This window comes from Corvus hawaiiensis, chromosome 2 (genome assembly GCF_020740725.1).
Source record: "Corvus hawaiiensis isolate bCorHaw1 chromosome 2, bCorHaw1.pri.cur, whole genome shotgun sequence".
In the NCBI taxonomy this organism is placed as follows: Eukaryota; Metazoa; Chordata; class Aves; order Passeriformes; family Corvidae; genus Corvus; species Corvus hawaiiensis.
This window is the reverse complement of record NC_063214.1, coordinates 28,976,433-29,001,308: the sequence shown is the minus strand read 5'-3', so window position 1 is coordinate 29,001,308 and position 24,876 is coordinate 28,976,433. Positions and strand designations below refer to the sequence as shown.

The following is a 24,876-nucleotide window of genomic DNA, read 5'->3' as shown; positions in this document are numbered from 1 at the left end:
ACACAAGCGAGGTTATTTTTGTATGGTAACAGTAGAGCATTAAACATTTCCAATATTCATATGGCAAACTCCCAGGGCATTCTCCAGCACAGAAAGCACCACAGAAGCCACCAAATGCTTTCGGTCTTTGTTTCACTTTCATAAACAAGCCTTTCCTACTTTCCATCCCTACTGCACTCAGCAGAAAAAGATTTGTAACAGCACAAATCTCCCTTTGTGAGTAGTTTTAATATAATGTGCTACAGCCTGAGTGGAAGGCCCTGGATCATGGCCAGGTGTCCTGCTTTCACTCTGTTGGGAGGATGCTAACCTCCAGCAGGTGACTGTGCTGGGTAGACAGGAGCAAGGACATGGGAAGTTGTCACAATGTTACATCAAACCTCAGGTATGTTTTAATCCTTATTTTTTTTCACCTCTCCGTTCTTATTCTGAAGTGAACAAGTATCTGCATGGAAAGCACATGACCCACTCAGTCTTCATGGAAATGAACTGCAGAAATACTAAATGTGTATGAAAGACAATGTATCTGCATGCTTTGCATGTACTGTGAAATACACCCTGTGCTCATGCAGTCTTGTTCTCCCAAAAAGAGGGCACAGGAATGACCATGGGTACAACAAACACACACTGCTTCTCCGCTGCTATCTGCATTGCTTACCTTCATTAACAGCATGAGGCTTAATAATGCAACAAGTACAGTTTGTGAATTTTGCACTGCTGACAGGTCCACGACCTCCGCTGGAAGGGAAGAACAACTCCAGTTCCTGAAAACAATTGTAATTAAACACATTTTAGATTGATCCAGCTGCACACATCAGCTTTTATCATAAGTAACAACACCTGAAGTATCACAGAAGATAAACCTTAAGTGCAGATTATTTTTTCTACAAATACTTCTTCCCTAAAATACTATCTCAAATGTATCTTTTCCTCTTTGGCACCATTGCTACAATCATAAAAACAGGATTGGAGTATTTCTTGCAATGTCTTCCTTTTCAGTTCTGCAATGCAATCTGTTCACACTCGGAGCATTCAAAATGTTGCTGCCACAATCATTTGGTAGAGGTGTTCCCCTTTTTCCTAATGCTCTCTCTCTTTCCTCAATATCTTTCCAAATCCAATCTCTTATACACATATTTTATTTTTCCTTTTTTAAAAAATATCTTTTCTGCTATATAGGCAAAAATACAACTATTATCCATTTCTCAGTATGTTTTCTTTCCATATACAAAACTGACCTCCCTCCAAATTGTTTACATGTTTTGCCTTTTGTCTTAAACAATTAAACTTTGTCTAAAATTGCTGACTCACTTCTAAGGCTTTATTTTCCCCATAATTTTTTTAAAATCTTACTGAATTGAAGCTGATGAACTCAACTGCTTTGATTTCTCAGATAAATCTAAGGAACCTTTTTGCCTCCAATCTGTTTCTTTCTTCCCACCATCACTATTTAGGTATCAGATACCTTGGGTCTTAGACCACACTGGGGTGAATTTGGCAGTCATGTTTCTTTCCTCAGTGATATTTTTTCACTGTTCACTGCCAGCTTCACGCTTTTTCCATACCATTTATTCAAATATGTTACACAGTCTGCCAATTAACAAATGTGCAAAGCGCAGGTTCCATTTCATACCTGTTGGTCAAATTCAGTAAGAGAACTGAAACATTTCTATTTAAGAGAAAAAATCACATCCAAGAAAAACTACTACCAAATGTATCTGATTTTCCCCGTATAACAGTAGCAGTGCCAAAGGCCATTTCCTGAAATTGTCTTATTTAATTTACTAGCTCAACTTAAATGGAATAGACTTACCTTTACCTCATGGCAAATCAACAATTTCTGTAATCCTTTCTTGAACAATTACACAATTCAAACTAACGTATCTTTCAACAGAAGGAAAAAGGACCTTTGTTTTTCTGATAGCAAATAATCCACAGTTTAAGTGGGCACACCTGAGACAATAGGGTTAATTTCCCACATCCTTCTACTGATAAAATGCTGCATGATTCAAAGAACTTGTCCCACTCTGTTAACTGCTATTTACTCTAAAAGAAGCAGCCAGGAAAAGGCAGCAAAATATGTATAGTATTTAACACTTAGTTTTATCCATTAAAATTCATGAAAGGAAATTAACTCAATAATGCTGGACTGACATAAAGAAAAGCCAAACTATAATCTTGTGGAGCCTTAAAAAAAAAAAAAAAAATTTTCCTTAACCTTTTTTCCTGATCTAAAGAAATTACAAAATTTGGCTTGCAGAGAGACAGCAGCTTAGAGTGTATCAGAGACATGCTTTCACTTGTCATTTAGCCATCAAAAGAACAATGCAGCTTTCCACTCTAAGTGTTCAGCTTACAGTACGTTCATTAAATGTGGCTGACACTTCAGTTTGCTGTCAGAAGAGTTCATTTAGGTCCCTTTATCTTATATTTCTTTGTTTTCAGCAAAGCTTCTGCAGGCACAGCCAACTGGTTTCCATAGCAACTGCTACACAGCCATATAATACTGGGCCTGCTAAATTAATAGAGGCACAGGGGCACTAAATTCGCAATTTCGGTTGATTTATTAAAGATTGGTATCAGCAACACCACAAAGAGGCACACACCTACAGACGTTCAGCAAAATAATCCCAGGGTCATAAAAATGCTGCAGATGAATGGGGCATTCAGACAGCATTTCAAAAATAATGAAATGCAACAAGAACAACAAACTAAAACCTAAGCACACACTTATGCTTCTAATCAAGAATTTATGCTAATAGATACTCTTTCCTACACTCTCAGTTCAGAAGCTGGCACAGTTGTCATGGTAGTACACAGGAAAAAAGAGAAACTTTCACCCTTATAATTGAAGGCATCTAACTATTTAACCAGAACTTCAAAGACTTTGCTGAGTGTAACTCTCCTACATCAGAAAAGATCACTTTTGTCCAAACTCTTTCTGACTCTGTAACACGTCCATCAAGTCAGCCAGCAGAAAAAGTACTTCACATCCAGCATCTGATTTATTGCCAAAACCTGAGGCACAGGGAGAGGATCCAGCAGCTCAGGCACGGTGCAGAGCAGCAAGTGAGTTCTTGGCCAGCAGAAAACAGCCCATGCTTTGCAGTCAGCCTGCTGTACCTCACAGCCTCCAGCAGCAAGAAGGGGAGGCTGCCCAACTCTGCCCTCATCACCACGGTACGACCTCTGTGCACATTTTCTAGTGTACACTACTTGGCATCTTATCAGGTATTCTGAGGCAGGTCTCTCTCCAGCTGTGCTACTGTAGCTGTTCAAATTTAAACAGAGGGAAGACTAGAATCAAGGAAACAACAGCTGGTATCTTTCCCCAGTTAAAGTGGTCTACAGCTAAGATACCACAGTGACTCATCAATCAACCACGAGATAAACTTAATTCTTGCCATCATTTATTAGCATATCTATCCCACAATGTTGCACACAAAAGTCACCCTGATTCTACAGAAATGCTGGTAATATCTATCACTCTCCCAGGGCTTTTTCTGAGTACTGAGAAAAGAAACACCACAAACAAAGCAAAACAGAACCAAACTCCTCAAAACCATGTCCACTGTATTACTTCTCAAAGCACAAAGCACTGCAAAGTGGCCTGATTTTTAATTTTTCCTTCTGAATAATAACAGCAAAGTCGGCTGCAGGCAGAGCACTAGTGAGAACTGTGGAGGAGAACAGATATGTGAGACACAAGAGGGCACAAATGGTTTTAATTGTTTAATCCCTTTCATTTTATGACCCACATTGGTAGACTATAGGTAGATGACGCAGACTATGCAATTAACTCAATGTTTGTGATGTACGGGAGACATTAAAAATGACCAGGCATGCTCTCCTGATCAAAGCATCCAAGATTCATCTTTGTGATAAACAAGATTTCTGTTTTCAGACAGTTTCTTTTTCCATGCTAAAAAGGAGCCATGAAGAATATGTAAACTAGTTCTGAACACAAGTGTGGAAACAAAATGAGAAATTCCGAATCCAGTTGTTAGCAGATAAAAGCAAAAATAAACCGCAGTCAAGAAAGAGTCCAAAACTTACTTTAGCAGCTGAAGCAACTGAATCTGGGCCATGAGCTGCATCTCTTAGGCCACAATGTCCAAAGCTCTCTGAGATGCTGTCCAGTGTATCACTCTCGGTCGCTGTAGGGTTTGCTGGCCCCACTATTGCTCTCCATTTACTCACTGCATCATCTCCTAAGAGCTCCATAGCAAGAATGGGGCCACTCATTATAAACTGGAGAAGATCACTGCAAAATGGAAACAGCACATGGTGATCCATGCTACAAATTAAAACCAACAAAAACATGATCCAGTGGAGATGCTCAGAACTCAACTTGGCAAGATCTCGAGCAACCTGATCTAACTTTGAAGTTGACTCTGCTTTGAGGAGGAGGTTAGATTAGGTCATGTGCAGACATTCCCTTATTATGGTTGTAGAAAAAAAACAACCTGTAGACAACCCAAACTCACTCAAGCTACTTTGTAGAATGTTAGATTTCAAAAGAATTTTTAAAGGATCAGTACTAGTGTCCTGGTAACAGTGAAAGAAAGACCCTGGTAACCATTTGTCTGACAGGAATGATTCCCAAGCTTGCCTCTTCTGCACAACAGCATTCCAAGACTCTCACACATGACCTGCTTGTGTACCCCACCGACAGAACTTCAGCACTGCTTTCAAGCCAAATTGCTCCACTGCCCCACAGATCTCTCCCATGGATTTTGCCCAGCCAAAGTCCAAAGTGGGAGAGAAGGTTTGGGAGTTGAAAAGTTTGCGTGGAAGAAGGACTTACTCACAAAGTAAGTTTTTACATCCTGGCATGGGCAGAACTGAAGTGATTTTAATGGGATGAATCCAAGTAAGAAGAAGAGGTTGCCAGGAGCAGGCTGCCTCCTGTCCTGACCACCTCACATAGAAAACAACCACCCAAAATCGGTAACCCAAACATTCTATTTAAAAACTAAACAAAACACCATAACTACAATTCTGTATCTTTACAAAACATACATACCAACAAGCCTGTCTTTCCACTGTTTAGTCTGGACAGAACCAACAAAGGAGCACATTGACTCAATGCTTTTTGTACTACTTTGATTAAAAAAAGAGCTTTACACAATTATAATTGTGGATGTGCATGCTTCTCCAACTACCTTCTTCCTAATGATCACCGGTCAAGAAGAGAAGAGAAATCCTTCCAGTTCTTTGCTAAAGAAACAATTAAAACTATGAAAAGTTACTTAAAAGAACTATACAACATAAAGCTATTGGAAGTCAGGTTCTGCTGGTCAGAGTCTTGTTTAGGACAGTTAAATAGTACACATATACATACCCAAGAAAAATGCAATTTCTACAACACTATTTACTGTGCAGACTAATCCTTGAATATTCATTTTTTTAAAATTCTTTCATATGAAAACCATTATTTTCCAAACAATAGAATTATTAATTTTCCTTACTACTCACTGGACTTACACTAACTAGTGAACTTGCAAACTAAATCTGAAGACAAGTAATACAACATTAAATATAAATGAGTCATAGATTTCACACTTTACTGCCTTGAAGTTTCTTGTTTCTATTTGATTTGGAATGCTCTAGAGCTACTTATTTCTAATTTAGAGAAAAATCCTATACAGAAGATGCAGCCAATAGGACTGTAGGATGGGAGACAGGCACATCACAGTGGACAGAGGCTACAGTTCCTCAGACAATTACCATTAGTGTAGATAGCCATCTGTGAAATAACACTGCAGGCAAAATTCTTGATTATTTATCAACATATTCAAGCAGGCTTATTCAGCAAAGAAAAGGCAATTCCAAATCATCCATCCTCTGACCTCCAACATGGTCAGACATAGCCTGGGGCCCATGTCTCTCTGAAGGGCTTGAGTTTGGACCCACAGTAAATCAGCTGCTGTTGCAGGAGAGCAGCTGGCAATGCTAATTCTCAAGCACTTCATGACAGTACTGAAACCAGGTCTTTCAACCAAATCAGTGCAAACCCAGGCACCAGCATGGCTAAAAATACAAGGCACCTTCTTCCTAAAAGAGGAAGAATGCCCAGTGGACAGGGAGGAAAAGAAAGTTGCTGTCACTTTCAGGGAAAGTAGAAAAGACACAATTTCTGGGTCATAAGCATCCATCTGGTCAGTTATGGAAAGACTAAGGTTTCTCATGTTAGGTGGAGCAGTCTACCATCACAGAAGTCTGACATTTGTCCTAGGGTAGCAACACAGTGAAAACTGCCCCATGCACTATCCTTTCAGTTACTTATGATTTGGGGTATTTGTTACCAAATAAATTCTTACAACTAAGTGTTCCCCCTAATTCTCATTATCTGCAAGCTCCACCCTGATCCTGAAGATATCCCTTCCCCTGGCTTTGAAGTTTTGCCCTGCTAGGAGCGTTTTCACTTCTGAGGGACAAAAGACATTCCCCTGATACCACTGGGTTGTAAAGAGTGAGGGTTAAAACCCTGAATAACTGGAATAAGGATCTCTCCCTGGAGGAAGATGAAAAGGTGCATGCTTTGCAAAGGGCTCCACTCAGTTAAGACAAGCTCTGATTTTCCCATGCTCCTGTGGCAACAAATATGGTAAATGAATTTTGTGCATTCAATAAATAAGCATAATACAGGGGAAGCTGAAATTGATATACCTACTGATAAAAAGGTTTTGCTCGATGATCGGCATAGAAATCAGCTGCTTCTTTTCTGGAAAAGTAAAAAGACATAGATATAGATCTATATACACAGACACTCATTTATATATATATATATATATATATATATATATGTAAAACAACCCCTGAAAACTACAATCATCATTCATTCAAATCTCATTCGTAAACATGTTTCTACAGGCAATGTCTTCCTAAGCTGGACAGCTTGCTGAGTGTTCATGTCCAATAACAGAAACTACATTTAAATTTCTGTCATATTTTGTGTGGCTACAAGTATAGCTGACAACTCCTTATGCTCCTGCTCTGAGAAGGAATTACTGAAGCCCATTTCAGGGTCACTGATGGTCCTCACATTCTCAGGTTGAGAAATAAATGCGGCAGAGTTCTTGCCAAGCCATTTGCTGTTACATTGTTTTCATCTTTCATCAGTTTGAATTTCACTGGTTAATGAAGTTTGGTTTTAAAGCATAAACAAACAGTTTATCTGCTCCACAGGAACACCTCCTTATCAAGGCTAGTGTTCAATTAAATTGGTGCACAAGATATTGCATAACCTGGTTTGCATTCAGTAGCATCAAATCTTACAAGTTGCATAGGCAGAACAATACCCTCCATGTTGAAACTGGATTTCTCCCCCACTTTCACACTTTGAAACTCAATTTGGTCTTGCACGTCTCCTCAGGGAACACAGCAGTGACTACACACTGCGTTCTTCCAAAGCAATGGGGTTTCTGCAGTGAGGGGTCTCCTTACACTGCCAGGCAAATAAAGGCTACCAGGCATACCCAGTGTCTCTGTAGCACAGCTGTTCCTTAGCCTTTCCTCAGGTGCTGGAAGCAAAAAGACACCCTTTTCAGACAGGGTGGTGGCCCTTCCCAAGCTCTGCACTGCCACAGCCACGCTGCTACCAGCACTGGGCTCAGCTACCCAACTACACAGGGTTTGGGGGCCACCACCGTGCAGAGCTACCATCCATCCACTGATGGACATACTGTTCTGTGGCTTTTCACCCCACCACCCCTGCCACCAGCCAACCTACTCTCTTCCTTATCTTTTTCCCTAGCTGCTTCTCATGTTTTACTCTTGCTTGCTGAACTGCTTTTTCTGCGCGGCAACAGCTAGAAAAATCCATGGAGTTTTTCAGCTCTAAACCTGCTATTTTGCAGCTTCAGAATTCCTGTTGAGAACAGATGTGGTATTGGCTTGCTCCAAATCCTGGTGTGTGCCACTTTTTGAAGCTGGAATTCATAGAGAAGGACAAGCTCTTCAGGAGACTGACAGGTGAAAGAAAGCAATATTGCTGACCTCTACCCAGGGTACAAAGTTCACAATCAAAGCAGTGCTGTAGGGTGACTGAGAGATTCCAAATTGGAAAATCGTTTTTATCTGCAGCACAGTCTTCTGATTTTTTCTGGTCTTCATGAGTTTGCTCATTTTGAGCAGCTCTCTTAAACTGAAAGAAATTGCCTGCATATTTTTCAAATAACAGATTTCAAGCATGAACAAAGGCATGGTTCTGTCATCTGAAATGGAACTTTTGATGCCTCTCTCCCATTTGCAGGCCAGACTTAAACCAAATATTGCCAGAGGAAAGAAATAACATCAAGAAGAACATAAGAAGAGTTTAATTTTCTTAACATTTATCAATGTTTGAACAGTCTCATCTTTCTCCAGCTTTTTTATCAAAATGACCTGAATAATTCCTGGTTTGTTGCTTTCAGTTCAGTGTAAGTATGAGCCATTCAAAATCCAAAATATTTTTATTAACCATACAGTCAATATGCTTCCTTTCCATTTCAAAACTAAGGCAGAAACACGATGCAAAAATTATGCTAGACACAGGAACTCTTGCAATCTCACACTTCAAGCCTACACTCTGCAAAAGGTTTGCCTACAATTCACTATTTTACCGGAAGATCCTCTTCTGAAATTAATTCACCAAATAATTTTGGAAAGCAAATATGTTAAAGGTATGTGAAGAGATTAAGTATTACCATTTCTGATTGTAAAGAAGTATTTGAGAGGTATATTTCTGAAACAAATTGAGGCCTACTACTAAGTTAACAATTCCTATTGAAATAAATATAAAAATGCAATTGTGTTGTATAACTTAGTTGCTTTTTAATTTCATTATTAGTTCTCTGTTTTCAAATAATGGAAAACAGTGTTCACCTATGTATAACAGACTGAACTGACATAGGGTTAAAGGAAGAGACTGGAGAAGCAAGTGCCTGCCCACACTTTCGTATCTTGGCTACAACTCTTACAGAAGGCATGAATCTACTTAACAGTGATTGACAGACAAATGTTGTTAATAATCCCTTTAAAGAAAGCAGTAGATGATGATGATGACTTGAACAAGCAAGACTGCAGAAATCTACGGGTAGAAGACTTTGGCAAAGCCATAGTTCTATTGTTTTAAAATGGCACAGTCCCAAGAAACAGAGTAGATTGTATGCAGAGAAACCACAAAACACTCAAGACACTATTTAAATACATTCAGTATCACAGCCCAGTCTTGTGCTTATTAATAATTACTTTCAATTATACAAGACAACCAGAATTTTTTATATTGCAATAGGCAGTAAAAGTTCAAGTCTCCATTCTTCCCTTCAGTGTGAGTCAACTCTAAAACATGTGACTTGGCTCAATAGTTTTGACTTCTCAGAAAGACACTCAAACAAAGCACCACCCAAAACAACACTTCAGGATCAAATATCTCAGATTGCAGCAGAGGAAGCAAAAAAAAGCTGGTTTGAAAGACATTATGAATTGTAAAGACACATTAGAAACCTGTTTGAACTCATGAATTGGAGTTGTTGGATGGAGGATCTGGGACCAGTATAATCAAACATTGCAGCAGGTGCATGCAGACAAGAGAAGGAAGGCTTATAGCTGTTTTATCAGTATTTCAGAAAGCCAAAAAGGTTTTGAAGTGAAGGAAAATTGTTCCTGACCTCACACATTAACCATAAGAACACATGAAAATGGTATTAAGTAAGACAGACAGCTTTTTTTTTCAAAAACGTGCTGCAAAAGCAGCAGTGGAGAAATAGTGCAGTAACTTTGGGAAAATCTTCTAAGGTAAATTAATTATGTTCTCTTTCCTCTGCAGCATGCCTTCTTTTAAATCTTGGGGCTCAATAAGAAGTGGAGAACACTGAAGGCTGGGGGATTAGGAAGATGCATGAGTAAAACCTGTTCAACCCTGCACCATCAGAAGATCATTTGTTTTGCCTGGGACTTCCAGGGATTAAAAAGCACAAATCTGAGAGCACAAATTAAGACAACAAGTTTACTGAGAGCAAGCTAACCAAGCACTTTAAAGACAACATTATTATAACCAGCAACACTGACTGTATGAAGAAATCTTGAGGGGAGGACATACAGACATGTCAGTAGTAAACACTGCTGGATTGCTAAAGCTATGGTAGCCACCTTCGGTTCATACAGACATGACATATTTCATCACCCATACTCATTTGCACAGCACTTTTTAATACTTGGCTTAAATCTCCAAATACTTTCAGAAACCTACAGGATTATGAAACTGATGAGTCTTACCTCTCTTATTCACTGGAATGAATCTGACATGTGGAACAACACAGAATAGCTTTAGAGAATATTCTCAACTGCAAAAATATTTAGATACAGTAGAGCTAACCTTAAAAATTCCTTACCTTGAAAGCAGCATCATTTTGGCCTTAGTGATTGTCAATCCTGAATTAATAATGATATCAAGTAATTCTCCGATCTTACGCATTCCATCAGGTTTAATCAAAGCCAGTGTTCTGGGGAGGAAAAAAAAGTACAGAGATACAGCCAACAGAACTTTCCTTAGAGCACTTGGTGTGCATGTTAGGTTCATATTCAGACAAAAAACAGCACATCAAAGAGAGAAATTTTGTTGCAGTCACATATTCACTGTCCCAGTGTCTCATCAATTTCCATGCTGTTCTTGAATGCCTGTGCAACACATTATTCTGATAAGAACAAGCTTTGCACATTATAATTTCCTTGGCTTTCTAACCCAAGTCAGATCACAGTGTTCTACCAGCAGTTATTATTTACCAGCTTCTGCATTTGCTCTCAGAGCACACAATTTGACTTCTCCCTTAGCTAGTCTGCAGCTCCTCACTCCCACCTCTGGGTTAGAACACAACTGAATTGTTAATCTCTCCCTGTGCTTGCTCAGCTCCCTTTTTTCCTGTTAATCATATACATAAAATTGAAGCTGTTAAAACTCCGTTTAAAAATATTACTTGAACATGTGCCTCTTCCATAAAACTCAAAGTAAAGTGATTGGGTTTTTATTACTTTTAAAATACTTGAAGTCCTCAGTGAGAAGATCCTCTTGTTCTTGGTACAGTATAAAAGCTTCACAGTACACAATGTGGATGCCAAGTAGCTGACACTGTTAATAGACACAATAAAAGGATGGCAGAGGAGGTATTGCATCTCTTATACTGACTGACAGCTATATTCTAAGGGACATCAATCCAAAAATCTCTACACTCTCCCCCACATCTCTGTTTCCAAGTACATCCTGTCTTCTAGGTAATTATCTTTTTATACTGTACATCCCCAGGGCCAGGACTGTTTTATTAGTGAGCTTTGCATAGCACCAAGAACACCATCAGCACTAAACGTATTATTAATCAAAAATAATAAGCACAAAAAGAAGGTCTGTAAAATCACATTTTCTATTTGCATTCATCTTGCGGTGAGTCAGCTTCAAATGTGCTCGGCTTACAAACTAACAGATTTATTCAACCCTGTATCTCAGAAACTCCACTCTCTGACAGTCCTAAAGAGCAGTTTCCATCTTTTACACTGCTTCCAATAAAGAAGGTTCTCCAATATGGAATTTTTTATTGCAGTACTTCCTTGAATGAAAGACAAATAATTGCAAATTTCCTATTTTATATACCAGCATAGCATGGAAAGCAGCCCTTAGGTTAGCAGCAATATATTCCAGCCAGAGCAAATATGCTGAGATTATAGGAGATGGATGAACTTCCACTACATTTACTCTGAACCTTAAGTGACCCCAGATTGACAGATGCTTTGGCAAGAGACAGACTATTTCACAGCACATGTAAAGCAAGGGAGGTGTTAGGACCAGGAAATGTAACCAGGAAGATTTGAACATATGCAACATTTTATCTGCAACTAAGGGAGAGGTGTTGACGACCTTCAGAGCTCAGAAACAAACAGAATTCCTCAATCACTGTGAAGTTCATAAACACAGAGCACCTCAGGCCCAAACCCATTGGGAAGTATGATAAAAAAAGACTGATGGACTAAGGCTGCAGCCAGAAACTGCATGAAAATAATCAACCAAGACTGTGCTTCAGTCCACTGCAGTGCAACCTAAGTTGGTTTAGCCCCATCTTCAGATCAGGAAAGGCTGACCTCTCACCAACATTGAACACAGTTTGCCAGCACACTCCATGCAGCCTTACAGCCTGTCCCTCTCTTCCTGAAGGATTTCACACTCCACCTCATTTTCTGATATTATTTATCATATCACAGGGTATACCACGTGAATCAAGGCCCATGAGGAGGAGCAGCTGCATGTTTGACCAATGATAGCCACACAATGCATGACCTGCATCCTGCCACAAGAGGTTCTCAACACTGTCATTTCCCATGAACAATAAGGATCAAACCCCTGGAATGGGATCTCCAGCACCATTTGCACATCCTTGACAAACGCTTTTTTGAATTTATGTCATTACACAGGTTGTTTGAGACAGACTGGTAATGCTAGAAATAAATTGTCCCTTACTTTTCTAATTTCAAGGCTGTTAGTAATAGTGTAATTCCTACAAATTTTCAAAGAAATATTGCATTACAAAGTATTTTACCTAGAAGACATTAATACAAACTGCAATGAGCAACCCTTGTAATATCTTTTCTCTAACAGTGATATTTAAACTTTAACATTTCAATGTGAGCTTTTCAGAGGTAAGCAGGGTATGAAAAGTATACTTCAGGATGCTGAAGACTGTTTCTGAGATTGGATTTTGATTCATGTGCCCTATTTTTTGTTTTAATTAGGAATATGTTTCATGGGGTTTGACATGATGCAGTCTGCAGTGTAGATTTGAAAACAGTCTTGTGTCTAGGAACAAAGGAGAAAGAAGGAAAATTACGCTCACTTGCTTACCTTTTCAGAGGGACTGTGTGACAGTACTGCAGTGAATACTGAAACAGCAGAAAACGAGAACCCATCAAAGGAACAATGCACAAAGCATGCTGTGACTATGCTTCGGAGATCTACTTCCTTCTAATAATAGGACTGCTGCACACACAGTAGCTTATGTCTTGTAGGGGAAGAAATGCTGATTATGTCAATGACTAGAAGCATAAGAATAACATATCCCACTCAAAGCAGAATACAAGTATTTCTGGGTGACACACAAGTTTTCTAACATCATTTTCAATACCAGTGATACAGACTCTAAGTAAAGCCTACTTAGACAGGACACACTGGTCAGACAAACGTTTACTTCAGGTTACAACCACCCAGGATCACAAGTGAAAGGCTATAGAAAAGAAATCCCTGTTCAAGGGATTTTTTTTTTATACATTCCTCAGTCTCCCTCAAAGGCCTCTGCTAAGCCTGTCTGAGCACACACTGAGTGACCAAAGAAGTTATTTCCAAAGTTGAACTGATCTACCAATAGTCCTGTACAGCACAAAGGCAAAAAAAGACAGAGAAACATTCTGCTTCATACAGCAACTGTCAAATTATTAACAGAATTCCAGCTGCAGATTATTTGGGGAATTATCATGCACTGCAGAAATCTTATTACATCTAATAACTGCTGTAAAACCTGCTAGGAACAGGCCAAAAACCCCAAATAACTCACATGTAACTGTTTTGCCCAAGGAAACTCTTTAAATATGACCCTGTTTACTCAGTGAAAGCTTCTGTGAAGAAACTGGATTTTGAGGATCCCTTGCCTGTGTAAGGCACCTTTCACTGTGCTCCTTTGGGCTATTCTGAATATGTAACACCACTTGAATATCTATGTTATCTTTCAGCCGACATTCCTAAAATGTTTTCCAAACAGCTGACATGTCATAAATGCCTTTTCTTCCTTTTGTAGAGCAGTACAAAAATTCACCTCCTCCCAAGACCAAGCACTTCATTGACACAATTATGGTGTTGCCGTGTAGACTGCAACGTCTCCTACAAGAAGAAAATGTCATTTTATCATAAGCTGCCTTTTCCTGGTATAACTGCACGAGCACTGCAAGAGCACCAGGGACTATGTTAGTTTAGGCAGAGCAGGAAATGTACAACTTCACATTGATAAAAAGACATAATCTACCCAAAGCTGCACCGAGGAACAAAAAGAGTAGCCGCATATACAGAATCCATCCCTTTGTGTTCTCCACCTCCTTTGCTGCTCTTTCACCATGCCCAGCCCCAGCATGGAGACATACCAGAACTCCTCTGGAAAGACATTATGGCAGGCATTTTCACAGCAATTTTTTTGTGCAGTTAAGATAAATATGTGTGTTAAAACATGCAACTCTTCCTCTATGTCTGGTTATGTACAACTCTCCAAAAAGAGTTCAAAAGAAGCCCATTTACAGGGAGGGAGCAAGAAGGCAGGTGATTAAGGTTCACTGGAATACCATACCTAAGAAAATGTTCTGTTTTCTTTTCAAAAAGGCTGGAGCAAATTATAAAAATGTATTCATTTGCAAATTCAGATATTACCCACACTGCCATTAAACCAGCTCTAAATTTCTTGTAAATTAATCTTAGTGTCCATTTATTCTTAGTCCTGATATTTGTTCTCGGATGGCTTCTTAAAGTCTTTTCCAAATCAAGTCTTTAAACCAAAAATATATTATGAGTCTTATCTTCATCCACGAGAAACAAACTTTGTCTTAACAAACAAGCCTGTAATTTTTATTGACATTCTCATGCTGTACTTTCTGTCCTCATGCACACAGATCTTAAGAGAAGCTGAAAAGAATTCTGAGAAAAAATCTCTATAGTGGGGAAAAACAACAGCAAACGGGAGTGGTCCTCTAGTACTTTCATTTATGACTACTAACAGAGAGTAGATCAGACTGATGGGACACTAGGCTTCTGCACAGATCCCAGAGAGACAGGTGCTACTTTCACAAGGTCCAGGCCTTTCAAGCCCAGCACACATCAGTTATCATATCAACTGTGCCCCAAGAGAATTCACAAATCACAAGAATTCCACTGCTGCCTGCCCTTTCTGAGTAACAAAGCAAAACAGGACCCATTTTCCTCCTCTCCCTCTTCTCTCCCAAGATAGCTAGAGGAGCCAGCAGCTGACACCATGGAGAAGCTGGCCTTGAAGGTACCAATCAGGTAACTATGGGCTTGTCCACAAGCAGGTACCGCTTTGCTTCTTTGCAGCCATCAGTAAATCAGATCCCTTCAAACTGCATGCAAACCTGCAGCCATCTCCTCCTTCTGCCCACAGTAATACAGAAACCTCTAGCAAACATCTACTTTGAAACCCCAACCACAAGATTCCAAAATCATCCCTTCTCACCTCTCCTTGCGGCTCCCGAGCTTGCGAGATGTGTACAGATTCCCATAGTCCACTATGGTGAGGTGCCGGGAGAAAACAGTGACTTTGCTGCCCACGTACAGATCCTCGATGTGCAAGCTCTCGTACTTGGTGCGCCTCAGAAACGTGCGGCGGTTCTTCACATCGTACTGCAGCAAAAACAGGATTAACATCTACCCTAGCAAGAGATTTAGCTGTGGGCAAACTCAACTCAATCTTTACTCTACCATCAGAAATTTCCATAGTACTGTGGGACTGAATCTGATCACTTAATTGATTTAATTCCAAGCCCTTTGAATTTACGGGTGTACCAAGAAAGCTTAGGTGACTAAAGCACAATTACAAATTTATTCCATTTAAATAGTCTCAGGCTGACAGCTATCTTTGATTTTTTTTTTGTTTGTTTGTAATTTGCTTGTCCTAATTCAAGCTGTGATAACAGGTTCAGGTGCCTGGTGGATGCCTCTGCCCAGTCTCACTGAGTTCCCCCCAGCAGATCCATGCTGTTTCACAGCCCAGTGGCTCGCACCAGAACGATCAGGATACACACTGGCAGGTCTCCTCTTCAGGGCATCATTCCAGTGATATTATGCTCTATTTGACTGCGTAAGACTCAGCATTAGGGACAGAGAGATGATTGCAACACTTGGCTGAGATGTTCTCACTGCCTAGAGCTGCAAGCTCAAAAGCCTGTCAGGACAATTCAGCTTTCTGTATCACCACTCCAAGCAGAAAGCCAGACATTAATGTGTAGTTTTCTGGGTGTGCTGGCAAAGCACAGAAGTCAACCTGCTGAACAGCTTCTTCACCACAAGCAGATATTACAGATGCCTCCCATTCCCTGGGGAAGTGGAAGCCTATGAAAGGAAGAGCTTTGTCCTCCTCAGGCCAAACTTCCCCTTCTGTCTTGACCCACATGTGCGGACCTCCACTGCAATGGTGTATCCACTAGAATAGCATTAAAAGAAAGAACATCATTCCCACAAACTTTGGAGGGGAAAAAGAATTTAAGAGCAAAATGCCATGTTCTGAAATGTGTGAATACAGTTCTCTTTTGTTAGAAGGCTAGAAGAATTGTAATTGCTTTCAGGATAGCCAAAACGTTGCAGATTAGAGAATGCAAATTATTTTGATACTTCCTTCTGCTGAGGCATGATTGTAAGGAAGAATCCTTCCCTGCTGAAATGTCCTTAGCTCTTCATACATGCTCCTACTATTCAAGTGAGGAAGGGAATGAAATGACAACATGGTAAAAAAACCCAACAAAGCAAAGAAACCAATTTGAATTCAGCTACTTGTTTTCTCCTGGACTTTGCCAGGGAGCCTATTAACTGTCCCAATCATAAGCAAATTCTTCAATATCTTGACCAAAAATATGAGCATTTCCTTGGTTATTTCATTAATGGTTGCTAGAAAGGCACCCCAAGGTGCTTCTCTCTTCTCAAGAAGAAGAGGGGAATCTACGTATGTTAAAGGATTCTTCTTTAAAGTGGGATTTTGGATCTGTTTAAAAGACTTTTTTATAAAGTGAATGATAAGCCACAGCAGAAGAAATGTAAAACTGTTTGGACTGTTCCACTCCTGCCCATATATGTGTAGAAGTAGATTACCCAAAACAAAACAGTTCTCTGCTAAGAACCTGTCCTTTGTAAAGGTATCTTCTCTATTTTTAGGAAATCTTTTGTAGAAAGAAAAGTTACTCAGGCTTTAAGAATTCCCCATGAGAGTTATTAACTACAGAAAACTCAGAGAATGGGGCCTCTCTGTCAAGAGATCCAGTTTGACTGAAAGAGCTGCTTTCTGTCCTTGGACAAAAAAAATCTATGCTGTCTTCTTCCAGCTGCAAAGCAAGCTGGAAACTTCTCTCATTATTTCCACTGTCGTTTTCCTTCACCAACCAAGACACGAAGGACAGAAAGAAAAGGTAAGCTCAGGACTTCATATAAAACAAGCCTTCAAGAGCTCTGCTCCACCCTCAGCTGAGGTGTGTGATGAGGGAGAGCTTTTGTTCAGGGATAAAACATCCTCCTCACACATGGGGAAAAGCTGGCTCATACCCATCACCTCCCTTCTCTCAGATACGCTAGCGGTAAGAGCAGATTGTCATCTCCTCAGGAAAGTACTAAAAGCTGCATAAGAATTAGGCAGTAATAAAGGAAAAAAAATCACCAGATTCTGCAGAAACAAGAAAAAAACAACCCAGAAGAGAATTCTAAATGTAATATCTGTCTACAGACTCACCTCCAAAAGTGATTTTGACATATTCTTTCTCTAAGGGTATTCACATACTGTCCTGCCCACATGCAGTCTATGGCTGTGTACACACCCCACTACTTTATCCTAACAGCACACCAGCAAAAGTCTACCAAGACACAGATACTGCATTAAGAAGCTCAAGAACACCTTGGAAGCTCTTGGTTTTGAGACGTGTAGGTGAAATGAACAACAATTTTGCCAGCCTACACATGGTTGTGTAGGAAGATTATTACAGTTCCTGACTGATCAGCTAAACTGTCTCTGGGAAATAAAAATTGGAAACCTCCCATTTTGAAAACTGTGCACATACAGACATCATACAAAGAACTAACTTAAAAGGGACGACATTATGATAGAGTTTGCTTGAAGAAACTATCAATAATCAGTGCAAAGTGTATCTTCTCACACAACTGGGTATTATTGCTTCAGTGAGGAGTAGTTTGGGTAAGAAAAGGCAAATTCCACTAGCTTTCTTATTTCTGCAGTTGATTTTTATAGCAGGAAGGTTAAAATTTGATAATGAAATTACTAAGTGTGATTATCCAAATCTAGGCTATTCTTAGACTCTTCACTAAGAATCGGAACAGGTTAGTCCATAGCACTTACTCATTCCTAAAAGGAAGCACAAAGCATTGGTTGGCATGAGGATTATCTTTACAGTACACATTATATTTTTATATACAGGCCTGCTATTGCAAAATGCTTGTTTTCACCTGCTGTCAAAAAGTAATGGGGATTAGTTGTATGAACCACAAGACAGAAAGGTCTGTGCAAGCACCACTGATGAAAAAATTTAGATCCCACTGTCTGAAACGTCCTACCTCTCATTAAACCAAATTTACCATTTCCTCTACTTTGATAAGACTCTTTTACATTTTACTCTTCAGAGACTTCTGGAAATCCTGCTGAAGCTTATTCCCCTGTTTGGAATTAGCTTCAGCTCACTCTTCTCAAGCAGTAGGCCAGTGTTGCTGAGTTTCAATTATGAAACCCAAGTAGAGACTGAATGAAAACAGATTTGTGAAAACTAATCTCTCCACACCAAAGCAAGCTTTAAGAAAGAAAAAAATCATAAATGTGAAACCTATTCCATATGCTTCACTGTGAGCTCATATTTTTGTGCTTCTTTTAGTTTTAGAAACAGAGCAAGATACATTTTAAATTAAAATTTCTTACCTGGAAAATCAACAGACATAGGCAATAGCTTGCCATTTTATGAACTGTTTAACTGGATATTACATTTATGACAACAGATTTTCTTTCTTACATCCTTACCATTTCAATTGATGAATCCTTCGGGTAATACAGAAGTTCATAACGCCGAAAGAGCGAAGCACTTGGGTCATACCACTCAGCAATGAAAGCAAATCTCTCATCTTGACTCTGGAAAAAGAAAAGGGGCAAAACTGGCTATTACAGAAAGCATAAATATTCTCTATGTAAAAATACACAAATAAAAAACTTCCTTCATTTTTTATCATAAAAGTAAAAAAAACCAATCCCTTGTAAATGGACTGGCACACTCTGCATATTATCTACTGCCTACCAAAGCTGGTGACATCTTTTCACTTGTTAGCTATCCTCTTTTAAGTAGGATAGAACTTGGATCATGGCAGTTTTCCAGACAATCTCATAACTTACCCTGATTTCATCAATCATGAAGCATGGGCTACTATAGAAGTTGTTGTTAGACTTCTTAACTTAGTCAAAGTATTTAATTTACTTTCTTTTGTTAAAAAAAAAGTGTTCGCCTACAATTAAATTACTCTTAACACATTTTCTACACATCCTACAAGAAAACACTTTCTTCTTCCTTAACAGTCACATCTAAACTCCTCTTAATGATGAGATATTCAAGTTAAGGACAACATTCGTTTGATTCACTACTTAACTTCCTGAAATTTACATAAAGCAGAAATAGCCCAACCTCATTTACAACTCATTTTCTGCCCCTAAGGAGTGCAGATGAGAGAGATGGATTGCAGTAATTCCAGAAGTGTAACTACATGTGTAGCTTCTCCCCACACCTCATCCTCAGAGGATAACAGCCCCCAGCAAAGCAAGCACAAAGGTGAGGTACAGCACGTAGATGTGCAGTTCTAATTCCTCTTACTGGTACATGTCTGTTAGTTACTGATGCAGTATCAGTTATTTGATAGCTGGAATAGTTAGATGGAGCTTTCAATTTTTAATTCCCACACCTCCTCTAAATCTGACTGCTGCTCCTGAGGGCAAGCATGGTCTTGTCACACATTTCCACACTTCACATATATCTGTACTCTTCTTATACACTTTAAACATCGAGGAACCACTGGGAGTTTAACCTAAAGACACGTGGGCCTTTTTAGTATTCAGATTTTAGAAAACAGCGGCATTTCAATTGTTACAAAGACAACTTAATAAGCAACAAGACAGAGAGCTGCTGTGAGCTTCCATGACTAATCTAAAACACCAGCAGGAAAAGAATCATACTTTTCCAGCATCTTCAGCTTACCACTGACTTAGGACTAAGTGCTTCTGCAGGTTGAAGTCCTAACAGAAGCAGCAGCAGGAAAGAATGAGATAATGAAGAACAAACTCAGAATTTTACAGTGTGATGAACACTAGTACCTCTTCAGTCAAAAGCATCATGGCAAATGCCCCACCCGCCCGTCAACTCTTATGGTACCCCCTACACTGCAAGCAAAGATACGATTGCACTGCAGAAACACTTATGCCATGGAGGCAGCACAGAGCCCGTGAAGGATGCAGAGTTTCCATTTCTCTCTGTAGAAGTCTGTGCAGCACCGGAAACCTTATTAGCATCAGCTATTCCAACTTCTGTATTATCTGTACAGTACACACTGCAGCCTTTGACAAGAGTTAAGCTCATCTTTTACGTGCAGCATCCAGCATGAAAACTCCCTAGGGACTTAGCCTGGTTTCCGGCCCTTGCTTGAGCTGGATGTGTTTGCGTCACTACTGCTACTGCCATCATTCTGGCAATATGCAGGTCAGAACAAACTCTGTCTTTTGGCAAAACTCCCTCCTGAATTTTGCTATACAGGCAGTAAGCAGTAATAAGGGTTGTCAGACTGAATTCAACTTTGATCTTACACTCACACTACTGGACAACAAGATATTTGTTCAATTAATTTGACTAATCACCATCTTGTCAAGAATGGATTTTATAGAGAAGCAGTTTGCTACCAAAGACATTGTCTAAAAAGAAAGACAGTTCTGTTTCATAGAACCATAGAATGCTTTGAGTTGGAAGGGACCTTAAAGATCACCCAGTTCCAACCACCCTGCCATGGCAGGGACACCTTTCTCCAGACCAGGTTGCTCAAAGCCCCATCCAGCCTTGAACACTTCCAGAGATGGGGCATTTCTCAAGTACTACCTCCAGAAAACGACTAGTGATGGATGAAATAAAAAAGATGCACCACCTTTAACCAATGCCTCTTCATAACACTGAAGACATGTAATTGCATTACTATGAATCAGATTCAACTACATGTTACTTATTTCATGTTCTAGCACCTCTTGAAACTGTATTTTCCAGCTAGCAGTTGCCAGAGAAGCTACCAATTTTCATTTAAGCAAAACTTCCAAAATTTGTAAATGCTCTCTTGTCTCAGGGAAGAAATGTATTTATGTGAACAACCAAAGAAAACACCACTAGATTTTTTACTTAGTCACTAGTATCAATCATCAGCACCTTCATGTTTACAGAAAGAAACTGCACTGTGTGTCGTGTGGTGAGGAATTGGTCTGCTTTTTTTCTCCTTTTAACACAACCTTGGTTTTAAGATCAATTTGAAATTAATTTTAAAGGATTTTACCCAATGTCTGAGCTATTAATACTTGTTATTCAGCAAGCTCGGCTGGCCACTGAAAGCAGAAATCACCATTCTGTATTATCTTCTTTTGGCATTGTAAGCAAAAACAAGGTAATAAATGCTACTTAGACTTGAGGAAAACTGCAGAGCTAATCCCCAAACACCCAGAAAAAGCTATCAGTAAGCACAACAGCTTGAATCCATCACTGTTATGCATTCAGAAAATACTTTTCTAAAATGACCAAAACAAAGTCTCTAAAGCTTCTCCTGAGCCATAACTAGAATTTTCTCTGCTGTGCAGACATAAAATTATTGCAATAAATATTTCTACATGTAGAGAACAGTATCAGAAAAAAAGTTCGAAGCTTATGGGAAACACTGTAAAAATAACTGGAAACATTATAATTGTGAACGTTTCAGAGGCACACACTGCAAAGTGAAGAAATTCAACACTAAAAGCAAACTGAAGACCCTGCCAAACAAGTACCTAAAACACTGTAGAACTCCAAGCTTACTATTTCAGAATCATACAGGTAGTCTTAAAACAGAAAAGAGACAATACGGAATACAATCATGATATGGTGAACTTATCCTGGGAAGCCCTTGCCAGGCTTTGCTGTGAAACTGCCACTCCAAGTCATCAAAAATGCCAACCAATTTTATAATGTAAGTTTTTAAAAGTGAGTACATATTAAGCTCATAGTATGTTTTCAAACAAGAACAGAAACTTTCATGTACCTATTTAATGGAGTAGGATTTTGAAGGCAAAAACCAAACACAAAAATCTGTCCACTTCCCATCACAAATTGTAAGGATTGCAATACATTTTTAAGCCTTCACAGCTCTGAAATTCTAATTTCTGACCATTTCTTTTCAATCAGTTTACCACTCAGTCAACAGAACTGGTGTAGCAAACAACCTTCTCACACACCCCTTCACTAATGTGTCCTGACTGCAAAGTGGGAAGGAGTCTCAAAGATGAGGAAGTACTATGGAGGCAAGCTAAGTTTTATCCTTGGCTTCTGTCCGTCCTCCTAACAAAGGAAACACAAAGAAAATAACTCTCCAAAAGAAAGCAATTAGAGAACAGTGATGACCTGTCAGGTGGTAACATGTTCAATGCACCACACTGCTCCAGACCAAGAGTCAGTCCTGAAAGGGGAATATTTCACAGTTCTTGACCAGAGAGCATCTCATTCCTCTAGGAAATGGCACAGGCATGCTAGTCACCACTGAAATCACACTCCTTTGAACAGCTCGAGTAATATCAAATCAAGTGAATCTATAAGTACATTATAACTCAGAAAATTCTTGCTTGAAAGAATTAATTTCCACTCATTTCTGTACCATTCCCTCATTAAAATCACACATAGCCCCTGCTCTCATGACTATGCAATTTACCAAGCAATACCTACTCGGGGAGAAATATTTTTTCATAAATGTTCACATTAGTGGAAAAATTACTACCACTAAAAAGTCCAGCAGTGACTATGCACTTTACATTTGCATACTGATACTTTTAGAATAGCTGTCTTGAGCTCAGGTTTTACATCTCCTTTCCATGGTAAAATCTAGAACCACTGAGATCAGCAATGTCAAGAGTTCACCTACTGTGAAGATGGAAAGAACAGGCTTTTTTTCTTCTTCCTTCTGTAAGTTGCACAGAAAAACATTGAAATGCATGTGAGGTTTTACTGCCTTACGCTTCATGTTGATATTGACATGTGTGAATATGCAGTAGGATGGCTCTGTGCACACATAAAACGCTTATTGAAGTACAGCTGAATTCAAAATGCTCAATCTTGCATTTACTTTCGAAAGTGATGGGGGAAGCAGTCATTCTTAGCTAGCATGGGACTAAGTTCTAGAAGCTAAATCTAAGCATCCATCAAAGAACTGTGCTCCCAGAAAACTGTGCAGAGGGAGATGGTGCGTTTGGAACCAAACTGCCGAGGGCAACCAAAAAGCAGAATGCTTAACAAGCTGGACAGGACACAGTATCTTGTCCTGTAAACCTTTTAGACTTCCAAAAGGCTTCTGTCCGCAGTAAAACCAAAGGAGATCTTCCAAAGGTTTTCATGAGAAGCAACAGCGGTAGAAGAGCAGCTCAAGGACTAAGGAACTCACATGCAAAGGTGGAGAAACAACTTTATCCTTCTGGTCTGACCTATGCAGAAGACAGATTTGGTTTTCCAAATGCTTCATGATGCCACTGGGCAGCCACACTACTGTACTATTCTGGGGTAAGTACTTCTGTCCTCCTCCTCCTCCTCCTCCTCCTCTGGTTTTGACTAGAAATTTCGTACTAGAGTTTATCTTACAATGGAGAATACAGGGAGCTGCTGAGGTTTTTTTTCAGCTCAAGAGAACATCACATGAAAGAGTAACAAAATATTTCTCAAAATTAATAAGACCTGAGGTATCTATAAAGTGTGCACCTGTACATGCTATTAGCAATCTTGTATCTCTGAGATTATACACGCTGTCAGGAACTTCAACATGCAAGGCATTATCTGACACAGGCTCAGGGCCCATTGCCCACATATTACAGCTTCAGGAGTCATGCAGAGCATTGCTACATTTTAAGGGTGCAGCTTTGTTGTCTGCTGCTCCTTCGATTTTTCTCAGTGACTCAGTGACTCTGAAAACAGACCAGAGAGAAAAAGAATCAAAAGATTTGAATCATCTCCTAATGAAGTAATAAAAAGACTGCACAAACCTCAGTAAAAGCTGAATCTGATCCATCCTGATATCTGTGTTCTGTATTTTGTAAAACCCAGTGCTGTCACAGGGAAAACCTCCAGCTAACCACAGACCAAGCTGTTTCTATGAAAATCACTGGGAACAGGATGGACCAGCAGACAGGAACTATTCTCACACCAAACGGGTATTTCTCCTAATACACTGAAAAAGCTTTCTGGAAAAGTTGCTCTGAAGCTTCCTAAAATTCTGGCAACAATTTTAAGGGAACATTTTTTCCAACCTGCTCCCACCTCAAACCAAGTTGGTGGCACTCTCAAAAATACTTTGGAAGAGCAAGAGTATTTTTATAAAAAATGAGATGGCTTCAAAATATAAGAATACTAATTATTGTATAACATTTCAGGTGAAGATACCATGAGGCTGATTGACTCCAACATCAGGTAGTCTGCTTATGCATTAACATGTACTTACCTTACGTTTTCAGGAAGAAAAAAGATTTTAAAAAATCAAAATATATAAGAGCTTGGCAACCAAAATAAAAAGGTGAAATGGCCAGTGAAGAGGTATCTTTATTTTTTCTCTTTATAGTTTCTACAAAAGAACCCCACCAACTGTTGCCATTTGTGCTGGTGCATTCCTTAGACGGATGTTGGGCTTGCACTCTTCAAACAGGGTGAAGTGGGGGACCTGAGCAGCTGCTTTCACCAAGAACATTATTTTCAGAATTAGGTCCAGAAACTGTTGTTATAAACGTATAATCAACCTCCAAAGTCCAGAAGCTACTGCTATAAATGTACTATCAACCTCTAACAGCAGGTATCTAAGTC

The 24,876-nt window shown here is 39.4% G+C and overlaps 1 protein-coding gene across 1 annotated transcript in view; it reads right to left on the bottom strand.

The window, feature by feature from the left end:
* Window positions 1-24,876, bottom strand: part of NME7 (NME/NM23 family member 7) — a 90,526-nt gene that overhangs the window by 53,520 nt on the left and 12,130 nt on the right. Inside the window, exons 2-7 of the mRNA XM_048293988.1 lie at window positions 18,801-18,908; window positions 15,252-15,418; window positions 10,377-10,487; window positions 6,677-6,727; window positions 4,057-4,264; window positions 659-764 (exon numbers count right to left, since the gene is read on the bottom strand). Of these exons, the coding sequence (XP_048149945.1) occupies window positions 659-764; window positions 4,057-4,264; window positions 6,677-6,727; window positions 10,377-10,487; window positions 15,252-15,418; window positions 18,801-18,908 (751 nt within the window). The remainder of the gene's footprint in view (window positions 1-658; window positions 765-4,056; window positions 4,265-6,676; window positions 6,728-10,376; window positions 10,488-15,251; window positions 15,419-18,800; window positions 18,909-24,876) is intronic.